General features: G+C 41.8%; 1 protein-coding gene across 1 annotated transcript in view; it reads right to left on the bottom strand.

Moving 5' to 3' along the window:
• Positions 1-2,148: 2,148 nt before the first annotated feature.
• ULK2 (unc-51 like autophagy activating kinase 2) overlaps positions 2,149-13,897 on the bottom strand; it is a 37,919-nt gene continuing 26,170 nt past the window's right edge. Inside the window, exons 18-28 of the mRNA XM_062012592.1 lie at positions 13,733-13,813; positions 10,855-11,141; positions 10,538-10,731; positions 10,035-10,144; positions 9,087-9,239; positions 8,175-8,383; positions 6,692-6,870; positions 5,660-5,778; positions 5,152-5,309; positions 4,156-4,291; positions 2,149-4,051 (exon numbers count right to left, since the gene is read on the bottom strand). Of these exons, the coding sequence (XP_061868576.1) occupies positions 3,984-4,051; positions 4,156-4,291; positions 5,152-5,309; positions 5,660-5,778; positions 6,692-6,870; positions 8,175-8,383; positions 9,087-9,239; positions 10,035-10,144; positions 10,538-10,731; positions 10,855-11,141; positions 13,733-13,813 (1,694 nt within the window). The 3' untranslated portion in view covers positions 2,149-3,983. The remainder of the gene's footprint in view (positions 4,052-4,155; positions 4,292-5,151; positions 5,310-5,659; positions 5,779-6,691; positions 6,871-8,174; positions 8,384-9,086; positions 9,240-10,034; positions 10,145-10,537; positions 10,732-10,854; positions 11,142-13,732; positions 13,814-13,897) is intronic.

Genomic DNA, 13,897 nt, shown 5'->3' with positions numbered 1-13,897 from the left:
ACAGTGAGACAGGCTCCTGCCCTGTGCTGGGCCCTGGGAGCACACCCTTGTGCTGTTCCTTGCCCTGCTCCCAAAAGCATCCAGCAGAGCCAAGGGAGGGAGGACTTTGGTTTAGGAGATAAGATGTGCAGTATTTGGCTTCAGGAGTCCACCAAATGACACAGCTAATCGATTTTATTAGCTCACACACCACACCCACAGAACTTCAACTTGTTAGCTAGGCTGGCAATCCTCAATTGCTGCTGAAATGTCTGACATCTCCAGGCCCAAGTCACAGTCTGGCCAGTGGCACAGGAAGATGGGCAGACACAGAAACCCAAACAGCACTCCATCATAACAGCAGGTAGAGAAGATTAAGAACAGGGGGAGGTTTTAAAGAACCTAGAGGAATAAATGCAGCTTGGTTCATTTATGGCATCACTTGTTTTGAAAGCTGTGGCTGATCTCACATTTGCAAGAACGAGATACTGTGCAGTACAGAGCCATGGTCTGTGGGCTGCATTGTAGACATAGCTGGGGCCATGGAAAATGTGAAACTGACACAAAGAAACAATGAACATGATTGGCACAAAGACTGCAACAAGACTCAGCACCACTGGCACTTGGTTTGCTTTCAGCCAAAGAGGAGGGGGGAGCCTGCCACATACAAAAGCCTATTGAAAAGGTGTTTGTGTGAAGAAGCAGTGCCAAGGCTGAGTTAAACTGGGCTCCAGCTGACTTAGAGACCTCAAGAGAGGGGTTACTGAGATATATTTCACTGATCTAGAGAAAGGAGGAGCTAGGTGGGCACTTTCTAAAAAGCCACAGCTAGGGCTATGGGCTCAGGTAGGACAGAGGAGTTCATGATAAAATGAGATTTGCTTCAAAGCTGTGCTGTGACACCAGGGGATCACACCAAGAGGTACTGCCTCTGAACCCAGAGCTGATGGTGGGAATACCCTGACACTGCTGTATGAGAAAGTAGCAAGAACAGTGCAGAATTTAACAAGTCCCAGGAACAACTCCCACCTCTCAACTGAAAAACGCTCCTCTATTTGTAGTATTAGTTGCAAGTTAACTAGATTTCTTTCTCTGTATCAGAGGAAGGACCGAGTTCAACTTCTTGTTTATAAAAAGCAGCAAACATCAGAATCAAAATGAGGTTCAGATTTCCCAGTCGACATCACACACTATGGAGAGAGTGGATCACGCACGGAACGTGGGGCTCTTGAGTAGATGCTAGAGAGCTGAACTAGACAAGCAGCACATCAAACATCTCCTTTCAAGTTCTGGGTTTCAAAAGGCTGAAAAAAAAGAAGTATTTGGTAGAAACAAGCACCTGCTGTTCAGTGCAGAGAGCTGAAGACAGAGGACAGCTTCAGGATCTTTGTGGAATGAGTTTATGCAGAAAGACAGGCCATGAACACTGGTCTCCTCCTGAAAACAGCCAACAAGAATAGCCTTTTTCTTCTCCCCCTGTTTGTGCAGCTGTAGCCTCGCTGGCAAGAGTGGAAGGAGAATAAGCTTGAATCCTGAGGAAAAAAAAAAAGAAACAAGAAACCCAACAAAATGCAGTGAGTTCCTGGGAAAAGCAGCCTGACCCCTACACTTGTGCATTAAGGCTTTTGCTTTGCTCCCAGGTTTGTGTTCAGACGTATCATTAGCATTCCCTGCTCACTCCTTCCTCATCCTCTTCACATGCCAGTCACAACTAAGAAACACACCAGCTCCCACAGCACACCTCAGCTGGGGAGAGGACAGTAGCTACACACTGGATAAAGCCTGTTTTTTGTGAAGTCTAGATAGAAATTATAACTTGCTGCCATGTTTTGACAATTAGCTCTGTCTATGCTGTTCTGGCAGCTCCTCTCTGCTAGAGGCAGCCAATAACCTCCTTGTTGAAAGCACATCCAGCTGTTACCAGGAACCTACTTACCATATTTGTTTTCAAATCCAAGTTACCAAAAAAAAAAAAGGGTGGGGTAAATTGTTTTCCTAAAGCAAGAGAAAACAAAGTCAGGGACACCTTGTGCCAGCACTATGCAGAGATAAACTGCAGCACGCTGCCCGTCCTGCCCTGGTGGCACATCCAACTGCTGAGGTGAGCATCTCTTGGCTCAAGCAGGGAACATTCAGCAACTGCTTTAACTCTTCAAGCACAGACTGGGGTTGTGTTTTTCTTTAACAAACACTGCTGGCCTTTATTTACAGAGACACAGAAGTTTGGTTTTACCATAGAAACACTTCTAGTGTCAGTATTTATTTTTTTAACCTTAATATACATTTATACAGGCCATAATAAAAAGGCTATTACACAACAGCTCAGTGAGTTATTACCTAGTTTCAAGAATGATGCATGCAATTACAAAGGAGAGGTAGAAACACCGTATTAAAGACCTAAAAATACAAACATTATATAAACAAACACTTTCAAATTAACTGTTGGCATTTCATACAGATAAATAAGGTAAAAAGTACATTACTCTGTCAAAGGAAAGGAAACACATGGTTATCCCAACACTGAAACAAGATTTTGACATGTAAGCCCTGTACAACTTTGTCAAATAGTTCAGACCACTGTGTTGCAGAGGATTTAAATGATTTTGTCCTGGAGAATGGTTTATTCAAGTATTCAAGCAGTTGAGTAACAAAATAAAAAGTCCCAAAAAGAAAGTATAGGAACCATTTCCAGAGAAGCTGATCTACCTAAATACTTTGTAAATCACTGTCCTGATGATTCCATGGGATGCTTGAAATGCTAATGCCTATAAGGCTAAATGAAGCTTCCCACCTCTCCTCCAAAATGCACACAAGATAATCCTGATTCCTCACACACCGTATGTAGATCTTCTACATCATCTACAGCGTCTCAAACCCCAACAGTATCTTCTGGGTTTGCATGGTTCCTTGCAGAACCTTTCAGTTTTACAGTATTTATTGTAATACTGCCCAAGAAACAAACTACATAGAACTGTCATTACACCCCTAGAGACTGCAGGCATCAATGCACGTATCATAGCATGCACAACAAAAGATGCAACCAAATCTATATAAAAAGCAAACAACCAGCAACTCAACATTGCTATTACTGAGAGAAAAGTCCAGAGCAGTAGTTACTCAAGTATTAGAGAAATAGGTATAAAATGGCAAGGTTCACATGAATACAAGTTTTTTACAGTTTGTTTGAAAGTCTTCTAGAAGCTACATTTGAAATTCTGTAAAGAATCTTCTGTACACTGAAATGAAATTCAGCCAAGTCCATTGTGCCTTCTTGCTCTAATATTTCTTTTTTATACAGTTCTTCAAAAATGAATATACAGTTGCTTTAGTAAATTAGTGCAAAACAAAATATTTTGGAAGAAGATCATGAAATTGTATCCACATCAGCTGAAAGCCACTGGGGATTTTCCACAGGTGGAGCCCAATTTCTTCCATTGCCACCTTTCCCCCCTTGGTGTTTCTGCCATCCCTTCAGATCACAAGCTGAGCCATGGTTACAACATGTGAGCTCTGATACAAGCCAGCTTAGCCCCAAAAGCTTCAAACAGCACTTCCACATAGTCAGGGTTTCCCAAATTCACTCTGTCATATTTTACTGATGACTTTAACATACGCTTCACAAATCTTTGAGGGAAACTTCTGAGGGAAATGTCTTTTTGTACCTGATGCAGAAGGATTCACTATGAAACTCATTGAGGAAAAGAACCAACCTGATCATTCAAGTCCAAAGCACATGTACAAGGATCAGTTTGAAACATGAAGAGAGATTCTTTTAAATTCTGTTGCTAGGAAGAGAAAGGAGCTGCTGGATTGGTAAGGCAAGTGTACTTTTGGAGTTTCTCCTCTTTGAATACGCTGCTGTTTCTTTGGTAGTCACCACAGAAATGTAAGAATCATCTTCCAACGTGGGGCAGAACAAAGACAACAATTAAGCTGTAGTGAAAAAAGTGCAGTATCACTGATGTGGTCCCTTATGTTCACACCATCTGGTCCTCAGGATATTCCTACTGCTCGTACACAGCCACTGTGCTATAGCAAAGTGCAGAAAGCCTTCGCTCGATGCTCGATTTGTCTGCAGAGGGAGGTAAAAAACAAAGTGATGACTTCAGTGTTAGTTTGCAATGCATTACAATTCCATGGCATTTTCAAGCTTTTCATTATTCCACATAAACTTACACTTGTGCACGTTCTCTATGTCTGCAGGGTCGTGCAGGATTTTAGTCAGTCCTTCCAGCAGCAAGGCTGCTTTGTGGTATCGATATGTGATATCTTCAGTTTGCTGAAACATCTCATCCAGAGCTGCTGACTGAACCTGGAATCATTCAGGAGATTCAGTTACATAAAGTGCATTGGGCAAGTAATGAAATGAAAGATTCAAATGATATGAAAGTGTCAGGAAGAAACTACTTTTGAGCCTTCATTTAGCTGATCTGGTTTTATAACAACAAAATGAAGTCTGAGAGAACACAGCACCTGTGCTGTATCACCTAAGGATATTCCACACATGTAAGCTGTCTTACATGGGTCTTTTGTGTTTACATGTGTTAAGACAACATATGAACAAATATGCTTGCTTTTACCTTACATTCTCCTGTAAAGAAGACAAACTAAATGTGTGTGCCTAAATCATTATCAAGGTTAAGCAGAACATCTGCCAGTGTCTTCTGTGGGACACCTACGTTAAAAGACTTTCATCACTAAAGCAGTTGTTTCCTGTACGGTTATTGCATCTGCTCCACAGCAGACAGAGAGTTTATCAATTACATGAGAAGGTTTCCACATGTTTGCTACTGGTTTTGCTTTTTATACACAGGCTGATGTTCTTCAAACTGACCTGGTAAGGTCAATGAGGCTACTTCTGTTGCCTCTTAAGTTTTATTGAGCCTTACTGTGTGAGACTTCAGCACATGAGGCTGTGTGGCTTAGGAGTTCACTTCCTAATGTTTGTGTACCAAATGTGCTGATGTAGGGGAAATGTCCCTGAGGAACAGCATCTGCCAGGAACTTTGGCCACAGTTAAGGCAGGGCAGGAAAGAGACTGAATAACTGACAAAAACTACCCTGGACTTCTGGAAACATACATTCCACTTTCTGGTCGTGGAGAAGAGCTATGTGAGAGTAGGAAGCAATTCATCTCAGTGTCCTGTCACTTAGGTAAAAGGAGTAACTTGCCATTTCTACAGCACAGCTGTAGATGAGTTTCTCTGCAGTTACACTGTTGATTTCATCAATGAACCTTTGCTTGTCCGAAAAGAAACGATTCAGCTTTTCTGTCAGTTTCTTGCACATGCCAATACAGAATTTGTATCTCTCATTGAGGCTTTTCACAACTGCAAGAAAGATAAGAAGATGAGGGAAAAAAAACCAACCCAAACCACCTTCAGTTCAGCTTTTCCTAGCACTAGCAAAGTTGATCTGTTTCAACTTGTTCTTTGAATGTTTATTTACTCTGCCATTTCTATGAATCCAGTACGTCAAATCCTTTCCACTTCAAGTTAATAACTGCCCATTTCTTAACTGTTTCTGGCTGTACCTGTTTACTATCAGAATTGTGCAACTGTACATATCTACAACTCCCTTGGACAGAAGAAGACAAACAAATGTTGCAACTGAAGCTTTTGGAGAGATGTCATCAGCAAAGAAAATTCACAAGCAAAGCAAACTTGACTATTGTCTCTACCTTGCTTAACAGCAGTGGATGGGTTCAGTTTCCCCGACTTGACCTGTGCTTTGGCAAGATGCAGAGAAGATGCCAGCAACTGGGCAGCTTTCATATACAACACCAGCTGCTCTACTTGTCTAGAGAGAGGAAAAAGAAAAGTAGTATTTATGTATGAAATCACCTTTCTTCAACACATTCAACCTTTTTAATCACAACCCTACATCGGACCCAGCAGCAGCAGCAGCAGCAAAGGAAGACAGATGTTTAAAATGCAACTCCACCCCTCCCTTCCCTTCACAAACACTGTCACGAGATGAGAGTGCATCTGCTCATCCAGTAGCTGCAGCAGCAAACACAAACTGCTTTAGATGTTTTAAAAAGGAACACTTCTTCGTGGGGACTACTTGCCCAGGGTCAACATCTTACCACAAGCGACAGGCTGTACTTTTCTCACAGTGTCATTTCCTATGCCCCTGAGATTCTTAACTGTGAAAAGCAAACACTTTGCAGGGCTTTTTTGGTTTTTTTTACTCTTTTTTTTCCCTAATTTGGGGTGGGTGGGGTTGTGTTTTTTTCAGGAAGAAGGCAGGAAGTGGAACTGCCCTTTCCCATTACTCCACGTTCCTCATATTTCTCTTTGCTTTTCCTCTGGTATTAGGGCTGGTGGCTTCCACTGAAAAACACTCCATTCCCCACTTCCCATCCTCCACCTCAGTGCTGCTGCTTCAGCCTGGTCATCAAGAACAGATGAGTCACTAAACAACTTCTGTTAGCTTACGAATGCACTGCTGCACCTCAAGCCTGAACCCCTCACCATTTTGCCCATCTTATCTGTCAGGCCAGAAAACATTGTCCTTTTATTTGTCTGCTAGCAAATGTCTCTCTGTCTTTTGCTTTTTCTGATCTGTCTTCAGCTATTAAAAGCTTATACCTATGATGGATTCCACCCAGTACAACATGACTCCCAACAAAAAGGGGCACAATTTGAACACATTTTTGATGTATTTGGTATTCACTAGTTCTCTTGATACTGTTTGACCTCATACTTACCCCCATTCTTTGCTCAGCTGGCTGATCTGATCAACAACTATGCTCTCCTGGATTTGGTAGAGTGATACTGCAGAAGTGCACAGGTCTGGGTTTCCTCCTCGGACCGCTGTCAGATCCAGAACACACTCTATAAATGTCAGCATCATGTTTAGATGACGCAGTGTGTCTGTATGTTCTCTCTGTCAAAGGGGAAAAAAAAGACAATTTAACCATTAAAAGCCATAAGGCAACACTTAAAACTCTTGCTAATCATTTGAGGATTTCTTGGTATGCCAACTGTAGGCAGAAATCACACTGCAGTAGAGCCAGCACTAGTGACTGCACAATCAAATGGGTCCAAAAAGATCAACAGATATTAACTTGTTCTCTCTTTGCTGATGATTTCAAGATATGGTTGCTTATACTGAAGAGGCTCTCAAAGCCAAAGGAATTGAGACGTGGAGTTGTATGTTTGTTGAAACCTGAGCAACTAAAGGAATCACAAGTGGGACATATTACTTGTTATTATATTATCAGCAACCCTAAAGTATGCTCGGCACTCGTATGAGAAGCCAGGAGGAACATTTGGCTTTTATCATAGACCAGACTGGATACCTACAAGAGAACTGGTCTAAAGTTTCATACTTATCTGCTTCACACTTCTCTGCTTCACTCTAATTTACACTTAGATCTAGAATTATATTGTGTTTAAAGGTGGCTAGTGCCAAAGTTTACAGTTTAAACCAAACAACTTCAATTGGAGCTAATAACTCACTGTTTCATGGTGACTAAAAGAGATACTACATGCACAGTCTCTGCTCAAAAAAAGAGCCTTCAGAGCTAATCAAACACATCTTAGCAGTATTTATAACCTTCTCATTAGTAATGCAGGTCTAAATACAGTTTAAACTCTAGCTGTGGGAAGGATACAGGGTACTGTCATTTATGTTATAACATCTAGATTCAATAGGGATGCAAACACCTTCCAGCAAGATGTGAATGAGAGAACAGAACAGCAATCTGTCCTGAAAAATTCACAGTCCAAGGATAGCATTCTGGTGAAAGACCACCCCAATTTGTGTTTTTAAAGTGCCACTCCTCCACACATTTTTAAAAATATAGGACATTCTTCCCACAAGTAGGATTTAATGTCACCCACTGACTGTGAAGAAGCAGTTAAAAACAATGCCCAGAGGGAGTATTGCTACTGTCAGCACCCACATCCAGAGACTTGGCATTAAAACAGAGGCTTCTTTGGAAGCTCTGGTGAACAAAAACCATCAGGTTCCTTTGGTTACCTATTCAAATACATGGAATGCCAGGAATAACTACTAAAGAGAAATTGGCCACAACTGATACAGAAATATTTTAAAGATCTTAAATATCAAACGAGTACGTGAGACAGCGAAGGGGAAACTACACAGTGCACTGAGCAGCCCTGTTCACCATGTCTCTGTTTGAGCAGCATTACACATTATAAAACATTAAATGATTTTGTCTATACCTCCATTAAAGTTTCCTCAGGCAATTCAGGAGCTTCAAAAGTGATAAAGCCCTCTAAGCTGGGAGGCGAAGTACCATAAGGCATGTACTTCAGACTCGGAGCCGCCTCGGCTCCCGGAGGAGAAGAACCCATATAAATACCAGGAGGAGAGCCCATATATACACGGCCACTAGTAGAGCAGAGAGACCCTCCAGAACTGTTTGATCCAACTACAAGAAAAATAACACACACATTCAGTCTAATAAAGGTTGTTCCAATCTCACAGCGCTGGGGCTGTGGATGAGAGCAAATGAGAAAGCAGCAGTCATCACAGATTCACTCTTGGGAGGCTCTCTCCTCATTACTCCTTGCATCACTCTGTAGAGAATGCAAAGGCTACACCACAGATGTTGGCAAATGGCTGACAAGGATTAAAAAGCAGAGAGTCCAACAGTACAGACCAAAGGTTGTGCTGTAGTTAACAAAGCACGCTGCTGCAGACTCCTGCTCACCCCAAGCAGAGGAAAGCCTTCACTTGAGATATTTGGTATTTGTCAACACAGCCAACATGCTGCAACACAGTCAGCTCACACCCCTTGTGTGTTGTTTCTGGTACAATGCACAGCAGCAGGCCAAAATGCACAACTGGAAGTCTAACTTTTCCTCTCCATCTTTGTCACAGAGATTCATTACACTCCCCATGGTGGAAGAACGCTGTGTGCACAGGAGGTTACATGCCTCTGTATTACAGATCCATGCCTCTGGCCCTCTCTTTAGGAGAGAAAGGGTTGAAGCTGTCTGATATTACTCTACTTGTACTGTATGACTTGGAGGACCCACTGTGCATGGCAGTAATTGCATTACTGGCCCAAGGAGTGTGCAAACCTAAATACTGTGTCTGAGAACAGTCCACAGCTGTCAGAAAAGTCTTACCTGAGGTGGTTCTTGTTCTGAGCACCATATGGGTGCAGGTAGGAGGGGTAGCACTACTGGGAGGGGACCCAACAGTAAACATGACAGCCCGAGAACTCGCCCCACTTCCCATGGAAGGAGGTGCCATTGCAATTCCATAGGCCCCTGCTGGAGCTGGAAGAGAAAATGTCAGCAAATTAGCCCCTATTACATATAATCATACCAATAAGTAATTACATGCAGTAAATTAGAGCACTGCAACACAACGTGCTTTGATGCAGATCCAAGATTTTTGCTCTAGTTAGAAGTTCTGACAGGGAATAAAACAAGCTCAGCAAAGAGTCTTGGTGATACACAGAAGGAGTCAAGAGCTTTATACTTTCATTCTCTCTCTGTCCTACTCTCAACTACAAAAGAGCAACAGAGACTCCCTCTAAGAGCCTGAGGACAACACCACTCCTGCAGCAAAAGATACAGCAGAAAAATTCTAAAGGTAGACCATGACACATCTGGAAACTACAGACCAGCCCTCTCTGCACAATTCCTTCCATCTGCTAAAACACAAGGTGTGAGGAGGAGAAAAGTGACCTAGAGTTACATAAACTGGCTTTCTTATGAAAAAAAAGGCAGAATTGGGAAATTCCAGGAAAAAAGAGAGTCACAAATGTTGTATTAAAAATAAAACCAAATTGGAAGAAACCTCAACCCCTTTAAGCTAGTACAGGGAGTGATGGTCCTTCTGTGTTTAGCACAGAGATGGATATTTTCCTGTCTCAGTTATTTTTAAAGCTATGCTAAAGAAATGGGACATATCCCCTTCAAGATTAAAAAAACCCAACCCTCTGTACTGAGGCTAAAAATTGTCAGAACTGATTATTGAAGTTGGAAAGCAGAACTGTATCTAGTTGGCACTCCAGAAAAAAACCCTATCAGATGAAGACAGCTTGGACACACCAATCTGTTCCTCACCTGTATCCATTGGGCGCTCGGTGTTGAGGCTGTCTGTGCTTCCTTGATACAACTGGCCCCCAAGGGTGGCCTTCACCTGCTGATCCGACAGCTTCCCAGTACTGACAGATCTAGACAGAAAGATATGAAATCACAACACAGTTCATTAGTTGGTATTTGTAGCTAACTATAGAAAGAGACCTCTTTCTCTTAAAAATCCGGACTCTAAATCCCGTCATCTAGATTTTTCAAGGCAAAACTGAGCAGCCATCACAGAGGCAATGAAATTTCATGTTCAGATAATGAAAACAAAAGGGAACTAGACAGCAATATAAAGCACTCCAGGAAGTCCATGCTATATTTATACAGAGTACAAAATGTTTCTGTTGTATACACCAAACCTCAGCATCTCTGCACAGCTCACTTTGTGCATGCTCTTCCCCTCTATGTTGCTGTATGGAATGTACCTTCCTCTGCCAAGCTACCCACCCAGCTTTACAGGTTATGAATCCTATGATGCCTACCTGCCAAATGTAGTTTTGCTGTGCTGTTCTCCTGCCTGCTTTTCACCTCCTTGGGTCGAGTGGAAGTGTGTGAAATCCCTTGGGTCAGTCATGTCTTTAGGCTGCAACGGGGTATTCACTGAGCCCTGGCGATTAGCCAGGGCCAGCAAGTTTGAGGATGCTTGGGTTTTAGGTATTTTGAAAGGAGCTGTTGCCTTTAAGAATCAAGACCAAGAACACATCAAAACCAAAGTTAGAAACCCAAAATATTCTTGGGAATGGTTTCAGGCAGTCTGTTACCACTTTGTGTTTTACTGACAGTGGCAAACTGAACAAACCTTAGTAGGAGAGCCAATGATGGTTGGCAATGGGGTTTTGAAGAGCCAGTCTGAACTCCTTGGTGAGGATCCCATATGTTTGGTAGGTGATGTTCCCAGGCTACCTGGCCTACTTGGTTGTGGAGAATGACTGTATCCATATCCAGCATAAGATGGGCATACTGGGTCTGAATGCTGCTTTCTGAGCTTCTGCTTATTTTGGTAAATATCTGTGAGAGTAGGAGCACTCTGCAACCTCGCTCCCATCAAAAGTGACTGTGGAGACTGAGACGGTGGTACTGGAGAACCTGTGGGGACAAAAAACAATGAAGTGAAATTCTACTTGCAGAGCTTGGAAAACATATTGACAAAGAGCAAAATGCCAGAGGTAACATTAAACTGGAAGGAGATGAGACTGCAAATATTGAGAGATATGTTTGATCGTAACTCACTAGATAGCAAAGAGAATGGATTTAGCCTCTTGGCTATTTGGACTGAGGCCAAGTTACAGTTATGAGACATTCAAGCTGCCAAATAGGCAAGATTTCAGGGTGACAGCTGTACTAGCAGCTGAGTACCTCTGGCAACCTGCATCAAGTGGTTGGATTCAGCAGGAATAGCATAACCAATACTGAAATTCCAGCCCCAAGACTGGATTAAACAGATTCTCAAGTACTGGAATTACATTCTTGCAAACAAGTGCATGGATGCTATATTGCATAGTAATCACTTCTTTTGCACATAAGGAGTTAATCTGCAGACACAAAAGGGTGCTCATTTTATAGACCCTGCAAGAAAATTAGATACTAAAGAGAATCAAATTACTCAGATGGAACAGTTTGGGACCATTACTTTGGGCAGTCATTTACTTTTTAGTCTGTTATAAGAGTTACAAGCAGTCATTTTAAACAGAAGACTTTGGGGAAATATCTCCTATTAACATCTCACCTACTCAAAAGGTGCCCTTCCTCTTTCAAAATAAGGAACCTGAAATTTAAGTAAGTGGTCTCTTCCTCATGGTATTTTCAGGTCTCGTGATGAGAAATTGTGCAAAGTTACAAAGAGTACAGAACACTTCAACTTCATGGCCACAGCTTCCCAGGTAAAAATGCCTGTCTTTGTAACCTCAAAGAGCTGACTCTGAAGTGACAATTTCACTTGAAAAACTGAACTACATATGATTTTTAAGAGCTGGTTAAGACAATCTTCTGAAACAGACTCCATTGCATAAATGTCTGCTCAGAAAACCATCACCAACTTCTTGCTGTTTGCTAAGTGCCCAGCTGTTAAGACACATCCTTCAATCTTCTTAAGCCCTTGCTTTTTCTAGTTAGATTTTTAATATGAGCTACTTCATCTAGATTTCATTCCACTCCATTAAACAGTATGTTTCAGAACAGCCTTTCTGCCTGCAGCTCCAGCAGAGCAGAGACTATTTCTCATTAACTTCCCAGCCAAGAATTTGCTTGTTTGAAATCCCTCTGCTCATCTATCTCATGGCAGTGAAACTCCTCACCTCGTTTCAGAAACCTCACTGGTTACTCTTCTGGTGTCACTGACACCACAGGATAGGCTTCTGAATTAGAAGTTTATCCTCTGCTGCCAGTGGCAGCAAAAGCAGCTCAATTAGTTCAGAAGCTACAATACAACAGACATCTTCAGTCCATCTCAGTACAGATGACCTCACTTCACCCAGAAGCAAAACACAGCTTACCAAACCCATTTACATACTGAGAAACAGACTTGCTGCAATTTGTGGTATTTTACAAACAAAAATACCACTACATTTATTTAAGAAGGAAAAGAATGCAGGGAACAGATGAAGAAATGAAACATGAAAAACCCTTGTAGCCATAAAAACAGTGCTGTGGTATGTTATAAGTTCAAATTGGTTTGACACTGGCAAAAGGCACTAAACTAACAGCCCTATGAAATTCTATCCAAACAATAGATGCAACAAGAAAAGCTTACACACTGCTTTGTAGTCTCTTCATACCTTTTTAAGAGACTATTTCAAATCTGAGGATTCACTCATTCCTTGTCTTTTGTCGAGACTGGGAGTGGCACAGCAATTACGATGGCAACTCTTGAAACACATCACAGAACTTATTTCATACAATAATTGCCAGGTATCTGAAATATGGCTGCTCCAACAAATTAATGCTCTGTCATCTCCAGATGATTTTTGGAAAGTGTTTAAATAGGGGAAAACCCCACAATGCAGTTTTAAACACCACTTCTTAGAAAATCAAAGAGTATAATTAGTATTTTAGATATAGAAGAAACTGCATCCAAAATGTGCCCAGAGTGAAAGAACACGTTGCTGAATTGCATGTTCTTATGCCCCGTCCTTCTGGCATTACAGTGTGATTCCCTCTTTAACAGTCTTGGAACATCTTCAAGTCCTATTTCTCCCTGATTTTTTTTTCCCCTTTTCTGCTGGCATGCCATAATAATTTATGACTTGCAAAGCTCACTGGGTGCTTAGGAACACTAACATCAGATCCCAGTCAGCCTCCTAAAGGAATGACGAAAACGTGCTGCACACTGGCAGTTCTCCCTCCCCTTTCTGAAGACTGGCATGACACAGCTGATCTATCAAAACCAGATCCTGAGAAGCATGTTACTACCATTCATCATAATCCATCCACTTCCACCCCTGTTTAAAGACAGGCATTATCTCAGTTGCTTTTCCTCTTGAAAGGGAATAGTGCAAGGAATTAGTTATGGGGAAAGGTATCTTGATACAGTCACAACTGGGCTAAGTTCCTACAGAAACCACTTCCCCAGTTTCTCATCTTAACCCCTACTGGTGTAATATTATGTCTTCTCCTCCTTCACAAAACATTGAAGTAAATTCATCAAAATAATACTGGTTGCATTATCCAAAGTCACTCACCTGAGAAGTTTCTACTCCTTGATTCATGTCCTTGAAGCTGTCCACAACAACAGTGTCCAAGCTGCTCAGGTATGGTTCCAACTACACAAACAAAATCAGAATGTCAATTTACCATTTATACTTCACCTACAAATGAAGGTAAAGCAAAACAAAACCTCTTTAGTT

The sequence above is a fragment of the Colius striatus genome, chromosome 20 (genome assembly GCF_028858725.1).
Source record: "Colius striatus isolate bColStr4 chromosome 20, bColStr4.1.hap1, whole genome shotgun sequence".
Classification (NCBI taxonomy): Eukaryota; Metazoa; Chordata; class Aves; order Coliiformes; family Coliidae; genus Colius; species Colius striatus.
The sequence above is the reverse complement of the archived record's forward strand: the minus strand, read 5'-3'. Positions and strand labels throughout refer to the sequence as shown.